Source organism: Lagenorhynchus albirostris, chromosome 15 (assembly GCF_949774975.1).
Source record: "Lagenorhynchus albirostris chromosome 15, mLagAlb1.1, whole genome shotgun sequence".
Taxonomy (NCBI): domain Eukaryota; kingdom Metazoa; phylum Chordata; class Mammalia; order Artiodactyla; family Delphinidae; genus Lagenorhynchus; species Lagenorhynchus albirostris.
The window spans coordinates 71,772,010-71,785,154 of NC_083109.1; the positions used below are offsets into that span (position 1 = coordinate 71,772,010).

At 51.9% G+C, this 13,145-nt stretch overlaps 1 protein-coding gene and 1 long non-coding RNA gene across 7 annotated transcripts; one reads left to right on the plus strand and one right to left on the minus strand.

Annotated features, from left to right (window-relative positions):
• Positions 1-954: 954 nt before the first annotated feature.
• Positions 955-4,178, minus strand: LOC132505767 (uncharacterized). Of its 4 annotated transcripts, none has more exons than XR_009535523.1 (3): positions 3,689-4,178; positions 2,685-2,884; positions 955-1,239 (listed from the first exon to the last, which is right to left on the minus strand). It is a non-coding gene; the product is annotated as an uncharacterized LOC132505767 (long non-coding RNA). The 4 variants fall into 4 exon arrangements; XR_009535522.1 differs by lacking the exon at positions 3,689-4,178 and adding an exon at positions 3,489-3,518; XR_009535521.1 differs by lacking the exon at positions 3,689-4,178 and adding an exon at positions 3,232-3,434.
• Positions 3,819-7,588, plus strand: CDIPT (CDP-diacylglycerol--inositol 3-phosphatidyltransferase). 3 transcript variants are annotated; one of them, XM_060123972.1, is made up of 6 exons: positions 3,819-4,268; positions 4,368-4,502; positions 5,186-5,339; positions 5,781-5,862; positions 6,442-6,523; positions 6,643-6,927. In XM_060123972.1, exons 1-6 carry the CDS (start codon positions 4,226-4,228, stop codon positions 6,786-6,788), a joined length of 642 nt encoding a protein of 213 aa, XP_059979955.1. In that variant the 5' UTR covers positions 3,819-4,225; the 3' UTR covers positions 6,789-6,927. The 3 variants fall into 3 exon arrangements, with proteins under 3 accessions (XP_059979955.1, XP_059979957.1, XP_059979956.1); XM_060123974.1 differs by lacking the exon at positions 4,368-4,502; XM_060123973.1 differs by lacking the exons at positions 5,781-5,862; positions 6,442-6,523 and having other exon boundaries at positions 6,643-7,588.
• The last annotated feature ends 5,557 nt before the right edge of the window (positions 7,589-13,145 follow it).

Below are 13,145 nucleotides of genomic sequence, written 5' to 3' on the forward strand. Positions count from 1 at the left end.
CACTGCCTTCTGGTTAGTAACAGGCATGATATGTTCCATAGCCATGCGGCTCCAAAACGTGGAGGGGAGACCTCAACACTGACACTGGTGGCCGGAGGAGCTCCTCAGAAGCAAAGGTGGACCCTCTCAGATGCCACAGGCACCTTAAGGTGCTGGAGTTTGGCTGGGAGGCTGGATCTGGACCCATGAACTCATCTCTGCCAACAGGTTGATGGAGAATAGGTTGATATCTGCCTGAATTAGAGCCATTCCAGGGGCTTCCCTGGTGGCACAGTGGTTAAGAATCCACCTGCTAATGCAGGGGACACGGGTTCGAGCCCTGGTCCAGGAAGATCCCATATGCTGTGGAGCAATAAGCCTGTGCACTACAACTACTGAGCCTGTGCTCTAGAGCCCACGAGCCACAACTACTGAGCCCGTGCGCCTAGAGCCCGTGCTCCACAAGAGAAGCCACTGCAATGCGAAGCCTGCATACCACAACGAAGAGTAGCCCCAATGCAGTCATAAGTAGATAAATAAATAAATAAATAGATTTATTTTTTAAAAAAAAAGCCATTCCAGGGGAATTCCCTGGTGGTCCAGTGGTTAAGACTCCGCATTTCCACTGCAGAGGGTGCCGGTTTGATCCCTGGTCTGGGAAGTAAGATCCTCCATGCCACGTGGTGCTGTGAAAAAAAAAAAAAACTAAAAAAGAAAAATCACTCAAAAAGAAAAAAAAGCCATTCCAATAATATGCCCAAGAAACTTAACACCCCATTGTAAAGCAATTATACTCCAATAGATGTTTAAAAAAAAAGGAATAGGAATATTGTAAAACAATTATACTCCAATAAAGATGATTTAAAAAAAGGAATAGGAAAGAAATAAATAAAATAATATGCCCATATATCTGGCAAAAAGGGGGAGGGGCACTCCTCCCACATCACCCCACAGAGAGCACTGCCCAGCCTGAGAGGAGGGAAGGATCTCTGTCACTTTATTAAAGTTTTTGATTTCTGGTGGTGTCCTTGCTAGCTGAGGGTGAAGAGGTGTGTGATGGTTCCAGAACCCTTTGGAGGCTTCAGGGGTGATGTTGCTCATGACCAGGAATTGCCCCAAAACCAAACTGTTGAATGAGTTGTGAAAGAGGACCTTTGGTGCATGTTCTAGAGGAACAGAGTGGGGAGAGGGCACGAGAGGCCAAGAGCAGCACCAGAGTTGGGATCATCCTCCAGATGTCAAGTTGCTAGGCAGAGCTCCCTAGAAAAGAATAAGAGTCTTTTGACTTTAGATTCAAGGTTCATGTCTTTTTATCTTTCCATCCTTCACCTATCCATCCAACCCCTATCGCCCATCCATCTATTTATCCATCCACCATTCCCCACCTATCCATCTATCCATCCACCCACCATTCTCTTTCCATCCATCCACAAATCTACCCATCATTCCCTATTCATAACAGACACTCAATAAACATTTGCTGAGACTTCCCTGGTGGTGCACTGGTTGAGAAACCGCCTGCCAATGCAGGGGACACGGGTTAGATGCCTGGTCCGGGAAGATCCCACATGCCGCGGAGCAACTAAGCCTGTGCTCTAGAGCCTGCGAGCCGCAACTACTGAGTCAGTGTGCCACAACTACTGAAGCCCGCGCGCCTAGAGCCCGTGCTCCACAACAAGAGAAGCCACTGAAATGAGAAGTCCGCACACCACAACGAAGAGTAGCCCCCGCTCGCCGCAAGTAGAGAAAGCCCGTGTGCAGCAACGAAGACCCAACGCAGCCAAAAATAAATAAATTTTAAAAAGTCATTAAAAAAAATAAAATAAACATTGCTGTCAGTTCCTTCTCTACCATCTTCATGAACCCCTCTCTCCTCCTCTGCCAACCCCTTACTTGGAGAGGTTCTCCAAGGCTCCATCCTCAGCGCCCCTCGTCTTTCTCACTCTGCACAACCCTCCATCCCCCCACCCCACCCCCCACCAGGGCAACTGCACACCCTTCAACTGCCAACTTCCTCCTAGATCAGATCTCTATCACCAGCCCAGACCTTGCCACTGAGTTCTGAAGCCATATTCCCAACTGTCTACAGAGCATTTCCACCTGGAGTTCCCAGGGGCCCCTCACACACAATCTGTCCAAAGGCGGGAGCGTGCCTGCCACGCCCCAGGAAGAATGAGGAGGCTGGCATAACTGGAAGCAGGGACTGGAACTAGTGGTATCGGAGGGTCTCTGCACAGAAGGGTCCTGGCGTGGGGTTCACCGTGTTTGGATATCTGAGTCCCTTGGTCTTGTGTCTGTTTTTCTTTGATAGGCACAGGATTCATGTGGTAGGCAGCGACAAACAAGGCCTCGTCAGTGAGTTCTGCGCTGATCTGTGTCAGGAGTTCCTCAGAATGGGAAACCTTCTGGAAAAGGGAAAGTCAGAGGGGCTCAGCCTGGGAGTTCCTACATGGGAGTCCTGGGTCTGGAGGCTCCCAGGCTGGGGGCTCTGGGTCTAAGGAGTCTGGTATTGGGCGGCTGGGTCTTGCAATTTGGCCTGGAAGGTCCTGGAAGTGGAGGGCAGCCTTTGGGGACCTCAGGGGCATAGTGCTGGGGGCTCTGGGCTCAGGGTTGAGGCTAGAGTTTCCAGGCTGGCGGTCTCAGTGCCCTAAGCCTAGGAGCTCTTCACTTCACCCCCACCCCAAGAACTCCTCTCCAATGCTCACCGGACCTCCACCCAAGCAGGCTGCAGAGTCTGTGGCTTGGGACTGCCCGCTGCCCTTTTCCTCCACATTCCTGGTAGCAGTGGATGCCATCCCCCTGGGGACAGCGGAAGCTCAGGTTAGGCTGAGAAACGAGCCCACTTCTCCCAAACCCAACACACCACCATTCCCCGCGGCCTTGAAGAACTGTGTCAGTTCTCTCTCTGAAAAAAAGAAAAAAAAAAAAAGAAAAGAAATCGTTGCCTTAAGTCTTCCTGGGGGAGGGAGGAGGTGGGACTCCCACAACACCCGCCTCCCGCCCCCCTCACTTCGCCCAGCGGGGCCTCTCTTCCCTTCTTCTCACCCAAGACCTTTCCCAAGACAAGGCAGACCACTTGCCGCCCCCGACCTGGCAGATGGGTCGAAATCTTGGGCTACTCGGCAGGAGGGGAGACGGGGAGGTCTATAAGGAGCCCTTTTATGGGCCGGGGGATGGGGGACTTGGGAGCTGGGGAGGAAGGTTGGAAAGAGGGGAACCGGGAGCGGCGCCGCTACCCGTTGCTATAAAAACCTTGGCGTCTGCGGAGGTTCAGCAGCACCGTAGGGAGAGTAGGGATTCTAGAACCAAAGCTGGGAGGGCATTTTCCCAGCTTGTCGCATTCGCTCCTCCGGCCTCTCCTCCACCCCCTTTAGGTCCCTCCTTGGGGGCAGTGACCCCCACGCCAGTGGCCTTGAGAAACTTGGGAAGATCAAGGTGGAGCCTGGCACCTAACCCTCCCACCACTAGGGGCACGCGAGAAGCAACCCCACCCGAGGCCGCCCTCCAACCTCTCTGGCTATCATCTTTTTGCCTGGAGCCTGTGAGAACAAATGGGGCCAGAGAGAGGGGGCGGGGAAGAAAAGGTGTGGGCTGTGCCAAATAACCTGGCCTCTCGGGGGTGCAAAGAATCGGGAGGGCGGGATCTTTTTTCCTTATCTTTGTCTTCAGGAGTCATATCCTCCGCAGAAAGGAAAGTAGAGACATTTACCTAGGCCTCCTTCTCTTTTGACCTCTCCTTTTAAGTTCCTTCCTTTGCTCAGCGTTGATGGTTCTTTGCCCCCTCTCCTCCCTCTTTACTTTGGTACGAACCGATGGAAAGGGGAGGAGGGAAGAAAAGGAAAAGGAAGAGGGCAGGTCTTAAAGGGGACGCAGCCATTTCTTAAGCCTCTTCTTCCTTTCTCCAATTTTGCAAGGACGAACCCTGAAGAGTAGGTTCCGGAAGCTAAGCACAGCTGGAGGAGCAGGGGCCGCAGCTGGAGGCAGGAGAGCCGGCGGGGCAGGCGGAGGCCAGCGTCTGCTCAGGGGAAGGGCTGGGTGTGCGCGCCCTCTGTGACCCACGCACAGCTGTGTCGGCCCATGCTACGGCAGGCAAAGAGCTTTAACATCTGGGACCTGGCAGGGGCAGCGGGGACCTGCGCGCAGTGGGCGCGGCCGATGAGCCGGGCTGGAGGGTGAGCCTTCCGCCGGAGCTGGGAGAGAGCTGGCACCTCCAGATAAGGCCCAGGGCGGCCAGGGGACCTCCGCGATGCCAGGCGAAAATATCTTCCTGTTTGTGCCTAACCTCATCGGTGAGTGCTACCCGCGGCTCCGGGCCGAACGGGAGGGCTAGGGACCTTGGGCAGGCTCCCTGATCCTGCCCTGTCTCCCCCTGCCGTCTCAATCCCAAGGTTATGCCCGGATTGTCTTCGCCATCATTTCTTTCTACTTCATGCCCTGCTGCCCTCTCACGGCCTCCTCCTTCTACCTGCTCAGCGGACTTCTGGACGCTTTCGATGGACACGCTGCTCGAGCCCTTAATCAAGGTGACAGACACCTTTTCTCAGCCAGCCTTGAGACCCAACAACCCTCTGCCCCCTTTTCCTGCTTCCTTAGGACCTCGGGGTAGGCGGGTACTCGGGAATCAGAGGGCTCTGTCATTCCCATCTCTGTAGAAAGCAGAACAGAATGGCCTGATTTTGTAGCAGAAGGGATTTAAGCTCGCTGTGGAGAAGAACTCATTGATAGCGAGGGGTGTGGGATACCAAGACCCAGCATGGCAGTGCAAGTGCTGGAGGCCTCTCTGAATAAAAATCCATTCAACAGGTGTTTTGGGGGCATCTGCTGTATGCCAGGCACAAGCCATAAGGATTCCAGAAAGCATGTTTAGAGGGAGGATGGAGAGGGAAGGGAGATGGTTTCTGGAGAGATGATTAATTTTTTTAATCTGTTCTTCAGACCCACCTCTAAGACTTCCCATGCTAGCTTTCTCACTCCCTTCTACACTGTTTTCTCTACACTGCCATGCTTCCTTGTTTTATGATACGGTGACCCTTGCCTTTTGACCTTCATACTCCAACGATAGCAGTCTGCTTTCCTCCCCAGGCAGTGGATTGTGGGCCTTTTCTCTCTTAGACTCTGCATTAGAGTGATAAACTAAATATGGCCTCTGTCACAGATGCATTGCCCCCTTACAGCCCCCATCCACCTAATAGTTGCCATTTTTCAGGAACCCGATTTGGGGCCATGCTGGACATGCTGACAGACCGGTGCTCCACGATGTGTCTGCTGGTCAACCTGGCCCTGCTGTACCCTCGCGCCACCCTTCTTTTCCAGCTCAGCATGAGCTTGGATGTTGCCAGCCACTGGCTGCACCTCCACAGGTCAGTGATTCTGGAGTTGTTGACCGGTTGAAGAAGACACTACAGTGGGGAGGGGTGAGACCATATGGGAGGTGTCTTCAGGCTTCTTGGGACGTCTCCTTTTTAGCTCTGCTTTGTTGAAGGACCCTGGGCAAATCTTCTCTGAATTAGCGTCAGTCCTGTTTTACGGTTGGATTAAGTAATCCCTAAAACCCTTCTGAGGATTCCAAAGAGTTAACATCCCTTGGGAAGGGGCATGAGGCTTTTGAATCCTGATTCTTCCCCCAGCTACCCAGCTAGGTAGTGTGACTTCGGGCAAGACAGTGGTCCTCAGCTGTGCCCCAGTCCCTCCTCTGTTCAACAGAGGCAATCCCGGTACCTACTTTGTGTGGGTTGAAATGTGGATTAGGTGGGCATTCGTAGTAATGAAAGCTCATGGATTCCGCCTACTTTCTCCCCAAGTTCTGTGGTCCGAGGCAGTGAAAGTCACAAGATGATCGACCTGTCTGGAAATCCAGTGCTTCGCATCTACTACACCTCCAGAGTGAGCATTTGCTGCCCCTCCCTATTCACTTAGCTTATGGGCAAGTCCTGGGCTGAGCCCTGGGCCCGGGGTGGGATTGGTGGGAAGGGCTCCTGGGCTGAGCCCTGTGAATTGCTGGAGAAAACAAGTGGGCCTGAGGCCCAGGTGCGCCCAGGGAGGAGGAACTGAGTGGCTTGAGGGGAGAGGGAGGGAGGAAGAAGCCAGGGAGGTGTGCAGAACCAGCTCTCAAAAGACCTTGGGCTGTGAGAAGGAGTGTAGTCTTTACACTGGAGGCTCGAGGGTGGAACACCTCCAGGTAAGGCCCAGGGCTTCAAGGGGGCAGCCCGGTAAAAATATCTTCCTGTTGGTTCGTAACCTTGTGGTGAGTGCTGCCCACAGCTCCGTGCGGAAGGGGAGGGTGAAGGGCCTTGGGCAGGTTCCCTGATCTGCCCTGTTCCCCCTATGCCCACCCACATCCTACCTGTACCGCCCTGCACCCCTCTTTCTCCAGTACAGTTCCTGGCCCCCCGGCCCTTAGTTGGGGGATCGGGAGCACTCCCCTACCCTCTTGCTTAAGCAGCCTTTTTGCTGTCTGTGCAGCCCGCTCTGTTTACCCTGTGTGCTGGAAATGAGCTCTTCTACTGCCTCCTCTACCTGTTCAATTTCTCCGAGGGACCTTTAGGTAGGAGACGAGGGGCTGGGCAGGAGGGTGGGAGGGGGTCGGGCCTGCCCGGGGAGTCAAAGGCCCCTCCCTCACCCGCATCCTGTTTTCTCTGTATCGCCCCTGCTCCCTTCCCACAGTTGGCTCTGTAGGTCTTTTCCGAATGGGCCTCTGGATCACAGCCCCTATTGCCTTGCTCAAGTCCCTCATCAGCGTCATCCACCTGATCACAGCCGCCCGCAACATGGCTGCCCTGGACGCAGCAGATCGTGCCAAGAAGAAGTGATCCTGGAACCTCCAGCCCCTGGCTACCCACCTGCCCTGGGAGTCTCACTGTGCCACGCGGCACCCCTGTCCCTCCTGGGAGGTCCCAGGCACATGTCTTCCCAATGTGTTGTCCAGCCTGCTGGGGAGGGGGACCAGCCTCTTTGGTGATGTCATGTTCTCCGTAATCCTGGGGACCAGTCCCACCCCTGTGATCTCCAGGGACCTGGACTTCAAATCAGGAAGGATGCTCAGGAGGCCCCACCCACACGGGCAGTGCTCCCGGGGCCCGAAGAGAGCTGTGTGAGGATCGGGCGTAGTCACACCTGCTGGCTCAGCCCTGGGATCTGGCTTGGCTGAGACCTTAGGGACTTGAGTGAGGGAGGTGGGGCAGGGGCCAGGTTTCCCAAAAGGCAGGGGTTCAGACCTCTGCCCCTGGCTAGATAGAGGAAGCCTGTGGGTTCCATGGCCCAGAGAAAAGGTGCTGTCGAGATCCCCATTGCAATCTCTGTCCTGGCTCCGAAAGCCTTGATTATAAAGACGGGAGCATCGCTGTTCTGGACTTGGTTTCCTTTGAGATAGTCTTGGACCAGGGCCTGGGTCGAGGGGAGCTTGGGGGAAAATGAGGATCCATCTGGATACTTTTGCCGCAGTAGTTTACTGGCTGGCTCCTTCCTGTCATTCCTCAGTGACCTCAGAGAGATCCCCCCCCTGCCACCCAAGCGCGTTCCATGTCCTCCACCCACCCGCTTTACCGTCACTGGCTGTCTACCTTTACTTGTGTACCTGATATTTTCTACCCTCACTAAAATGTAAACTCCACGAGGGCACAGACTCTTCTTGTTCTTTCTCTATCCCTACAAAGAAGATTAACCTTGACCTGACATATCGTAGCGGCTTAAATACTCACAAATAGATGGGTTGGTTTCTCAGAATGTGGTCCTTAGACCACCTGTGGGATATTTCTTGAAAATTCAGCTTCTTGGACCCTGTGCCAGACTTTGAGAGTTGGAAATTCTAGGGATGGCCCCAGAAGTCGGAAGTTTTAATAAACTCCAGCTGATTGATTCTTCTTCCCAGTTACACTGAGAATCACTGTTCCCTCTTAAACAGTTTTTTGGGTACTTAGCATACGAGACACTGTTCCAGGCATCTGTCCCTGACAGCTATCCCTGCTATCTGAGCAGAAAGCTGTCTGGCATCAGCTTTCTTTTTAAGACTGCATTGAGCCTACCATATGCCAGACCCTGTGCTGGGGCTTCTTTGCAGATAGTACTTATTTTATCCTTGTAATAGTTTAGCCAAGAGGGCCTCATGTCTGAGAGGGCTGAAGTTTATCCGATGTGTATTGAGGGACTTCCCTGGCAGTGCATTGGTTAGGGCTCCACGCTTGCGCTGCGGGGGGCACAGGTTTGATCCCTGGTCAGGGAACTAAAATCCCACAAGCCGTGTGCCACTGCCAAAGAAAAAAAAAAGATGTGTATTGAGCGTCAGCTGCTCTAGGCCCAGGGGATTCGGTGGAAAGGAGGCCACAGGATAGCCAGGAAGGCGATGATGCAGTTAGGGAGGTGCTTGTTGGGGGATAGGGTTAGAATGTGCTGTAGTGCTTTGGGTGTCTTAAGTAGAAAACTGGTAATAGGAATTGGGGCGGGAAGGGTTAATGCAGAGGAGAGGATTGGTTCTCAGCTGAGGGAGCTGGGAGGCCAGAGAGCGCCCTGAGCAGTTGCCAAATGGGAGCGGATTGATTTGCTGGAACGCGGAGCACTGGGGGTTGGTGGCTGGAGAGCTGAAGAGAGGTGGGGTGGAAGCCTGCAGCAGTCTGAGGAACCCAGGAGGGCTTTTGGATTTCACCCTGAGGGCCACGTGGAGGCGCTGAAGGAATCTTTCAAAATAATAGGTAAGTTATTCACATGTAAAAATAGTAAATTGCACACATTACAAAAGGATGACAAGTCTGCCACTTTAAGCTCCCAGTTCTCCCCAGAGGCAACCACTGCTACTCACTGATTCTGTGTCTAAATTAATTCTTCACGTCTACACGTATTCTGTATTTTAAAATTCATTTTTTTATATTTGCTGGTCCGCTAATGAAACCCAGCAGGACCCTGTAGGGCTCCCAGGTACAAATCCTTTCCGTGTCTCCTGTTTCTTGTTTGTAGGAAATAGGCTTCATTCAGCCTCCGTGACCTTCCCTGAGTTCCAAAGGGCAGGTTCAAACAGTTGCTAATCAGAAGGGGAAACAAGGGAGGAGATGTCAAGAGACAATAGTGCGGCCTTGGCGTAACAATATCTTTTTTTTTTAAATTTATTTATTTTACTGCGCGTGGGCTTTTTCTCTAGTTGCAGCGAGTGGGGGTGGGGGGGTGGGGGGGAGTGTGCTACTCTTCGTTGCAGTGCGCGGGTTTCTCATTGCGGTGGCTTCTCTTGTTGCAGAGCACAGGCTCTAGGTGCGCGGGCTCAGTAGTTGTGGCTTGTGGGCTGTAGAGCGCAAACTCAGTAGTTGTGGCACACGGGCTTAGTTGCTCCACGGCATGTGGGATCTTCTGGGACCAGGGCTCAAACCTGTGTCCCCTGCATTGCTAGGCAGATTCTTAACCACTGCGCCACCAGGGAAGTCCCAAGATAGATTATTTTTAACTCATGTTAAGGCCTAATCAGGAGCTCCTGACTGGGAGCTCCTGAAGCAGAGATTCAGGGACTCAGGCTCCTCCCGACTTACGGTTCTGTGATTTTCAACACACAGCTTCCAAGAGCACCCTGCTTGCCTTCATCTCATGCAGGCAGAGGTGCACCTGGAGGACTGCATGAGGCTGGTTTATGGGAAGGCAGGGAATTGGCACGTGCTACTGCCACTCCCGTTGCATTGGCTGCAACTCAAGTCACGTGGCCACATCTACATGCAGGGGAGGTTGGGAAAGAGATTAGTTGTGGGACTAGGAGGAAGAGCAGATAGATTTGGTAGGCAGTGTCTCACCATATAGAGTGTGGTTTTGCTGTTTAAAGACAAACATTTCTTGCACAAGGCCTACTTCAACAAATCAATTTATTTGGTATTCAACCAAAGAAAAGCCATTTGCTCCAGTGCTGGAGGAAAACAGGCTGTGTTGATCTTCAGCACAGGTCACACCATTCTGTATTTAATGGGCAATTTAAGGGAACTTCAAGGATAAATTTGGTACCAAGGGACTGACTGAGAATTGGGCTCTGGTGTGAGCTGGAACTCCACTATATTTCCAGCAAGGCCTGTTTTCCAACCACAGAGGTGTGTCTTGTGCTGGGGAGACAGTGAAAACCTGTCTTCATGCAAAAAGCTTCTATTACCTTATTGGATTTCACAACTTTATGAGGTACATGTAGTCAGGATAGGCTAGATTATGCTGTGGTAACACCCCCCCTCTGCTCCCCCGCCAAATCTCACTTAATACAGCAAACATTTCTCCCTCCTGCTGCATGTCTATTGCAGGTCAACTGTGGCTCTGCTTGGACATTTTTCTCTGGGACCCAGGCCAATATTTGAATATTGCTGGTTAACATGGACAAGGAAAAAGTATGGTGATGTCACTCCGTCTTAGATTTCATTGGCCTGAATAGGTCATATATGTGGCCAAGCCCAATGACCATTGGAGATCTATGTGGAGACATCAAGTCATCAATTGGAAATGAGCTTAGAGCTCAGGGGTGAGATCAGGGATGGAGAAATGGATTTTTGAATATAAAGCCATGAGACTGGCCAAGAATGTAGCTGAGTAAGAGAACAAGGCTCTGGGAATTCCCCGGCAGTCCAGTGGTTAGGACTCCGCGCTTTCACTGCTGAGGGCCTGAGTTCAATCCTTGGTCAAGGAGCTAAGACCTCACAAGCCGCCCGGCATGGCCGGAAAAAAACAAGGCTCAGAGTGATTCATATTTAGCGGCTGAGCAGAGAAAGTAGAGCTGGCCAAGGAGACTGAGACGCAGCCAGGGAGGTGGATAGAAAAGTGCAGCAGGCTAGGTCAGGGGAGCCTGGGGTGGAAGAGGGGTGGCCAACTGTGCTGAATGATGGGAGAGGCTGAACGAGAGGACCTAACTGCTGGGTTTAGCAACAAGGACATCACTGGTGATGCCGAACAGAGCCATTTCCATGAAGCAAGGGGTGGAGACAAGCTAATTGGAGTGGTTTGAGGAGATAATGAGAGGTGAGGCAGGGAAACTGAGGACTTCAGCTGTGAGGGAGGACATGTGGCAGCTGGAGGGAATGTAGGGCTGAGAGAGGTGGTTCTCCATGGGAGGGAGCAGAGCATGTTCATATACCGGCGACACCGATCCAGGAGACAGGGAGAAGCAGACGGTGCAGGAGAGAAAGGAGGTGGGGACGGAGGAGTGGACCCTGAGGACCTGAGGAAAAGGGGGCAAGCTGGGGTCAGCGGGACATGTCCTCAGTGGGAAGAGGAGGGAGGACAGAGTCCAGATGGGGTCGTTTGTTACATGTGATGCTGGAAAGGGCCTTCCTGCCCCATGTGCTTCTATTTTCTCAAAGAGGTGAGAGAAAGTGGGCAGGGGTGTGGGAGGTGGAGAGGAGAGGGGGTGTGAACAGCTGTTCTGAAGGGGATCTCACGCAAGCTAGACAAGCAGAGTCAGAAGCCGTTAGGTCTCTCAAGATTCGTTGCCGTGAGTTTCAAATGAGATCAGTCAGTAGGTGGGGTGTTCTTCCTCCAGGAACACGCAGCTGGTCAGGGAGGGTGGAGGGGGCAGTAGCTGGTTCAAGTCGGGATGGGGCTTTTTCCACTGAGCATCGTGGGGTGGGGAAGAGGCGAGGAGTGAGGGAGGTTTTTTTTTAATTGAAGTATAGTTGATTCATTTTAATTTTTTTAGCTCTCATTACTTATGATCACTCCTCATACATAATCTTAGGCAATCAGTCATGGGATATAATTTTTTAAACCTTTACCCTATTGCCCACCTACATCTAATCCAGCTTCCCCTCTGGCCACCGCAGGGTGAGCGAAAGGAGATTGCCATCCAAAGACATCTGGTTTGGAATACAGGGGGACAATCAAACATCCTCAGTGGATGTCAGCGGGGATCTGCCACCACTCAAAACTCAGCCCTTATGTGGTCTTGAAATTATTCCTGGCTGCTCCGTGTAGGGGCAGATCTAGGCACAACTGTGTAGTCCGTGAAGTCTGGTTTCTGCACTTCTTCCGTGGCCCCCAGAGCTGCGCTGCTGTTCCCTGCAGCTGAGTCCTCCCCTGTGGCTTGTGCTTCACGGGCAGCTCTGAATCAATATGATGTTAGTTTCTGCTGTACAGCAAAGCGATTCAGTTAGACATATATATGCATTCTTTAAAAATTCTTCTCCATTATGGTTTATCATAGGATATTGAATATAGTTCTCTGTGCTATACAGCAGGACCTTGTTAATACATCCTGTATATAAAAGCTTACATCTGCTACCCCCAACCTCACACACCATCCCTCCCCAACCCCCTCCCCCTTGGCAACCACAAGTCTGTTCTGTGTCCATGAGTCTGTTTCTGTTTCATAGGTTCGTGTCCTATTTTAGATTCCACATATAAGTGATATCGTATGGTATTTGTCTTTCTCTTTCTGACTTCACTTATGATAATCTCTAGTTGCATCCATGTTTCTGCAAATGGCATTTCACTCTTTTTTATAGCCGAGTAGTATTCCATTGTATATATGGACCACACCTTTTTATCCAATCATCTGTCAATGGACATTCAGGTTGCTTCCATGTCTTGGCTATTGTGCATAGCGCTGCTAGGGACATAGGGGTGCATGTAGCTTTTTGAATTATAGTTTTGTCTGGATATATGCCCAGGAGTGGGATTGCTGGACCATAGGTTAATTCTGTTTTTAGTTTCTGAGGAACCTCCAAACTGTTTTCCATAGTGGCTTCACCAACTTACATTCCCACCAACAGCGTAGGAGGGTTCCCTTTTCTGAGGGAGGTTTTGACTGAGAGTGAGTGAATTACACAACAGACGACAAAATCTAAGCTGGGCAAGATTGAAAGGAAAGGGGTGTGGGGTTCAACGTTGAGAAAGTGGTTGAGAACAAGGTCACTGAAGCCTGGAGTCGGAGGAAGATTTGTTGGAAGGCGAGGATGAGGCGGCAGGAGTTGATTTCAGAGGTGCTGTGGTTATTAGTAATGACAAGGTCAAAGGATGGCCACGGGAGCCATGGCTGAGACAGGAAGGAACTTACCCTCCATGGGCAACCTTACCTGCTGTCACTTATCCCCAGAGGCCCTTGGCTATAAACAGTGCTAACAGCACTTAGCACATGCCAGGTACCAGATGAAGAGCTTTAAATCAGTTACCTCTCCTAAGGGAAGATGTAGGGGATTTGTAGGGAGCAGGGGTGGATGAGCTGACCCCTT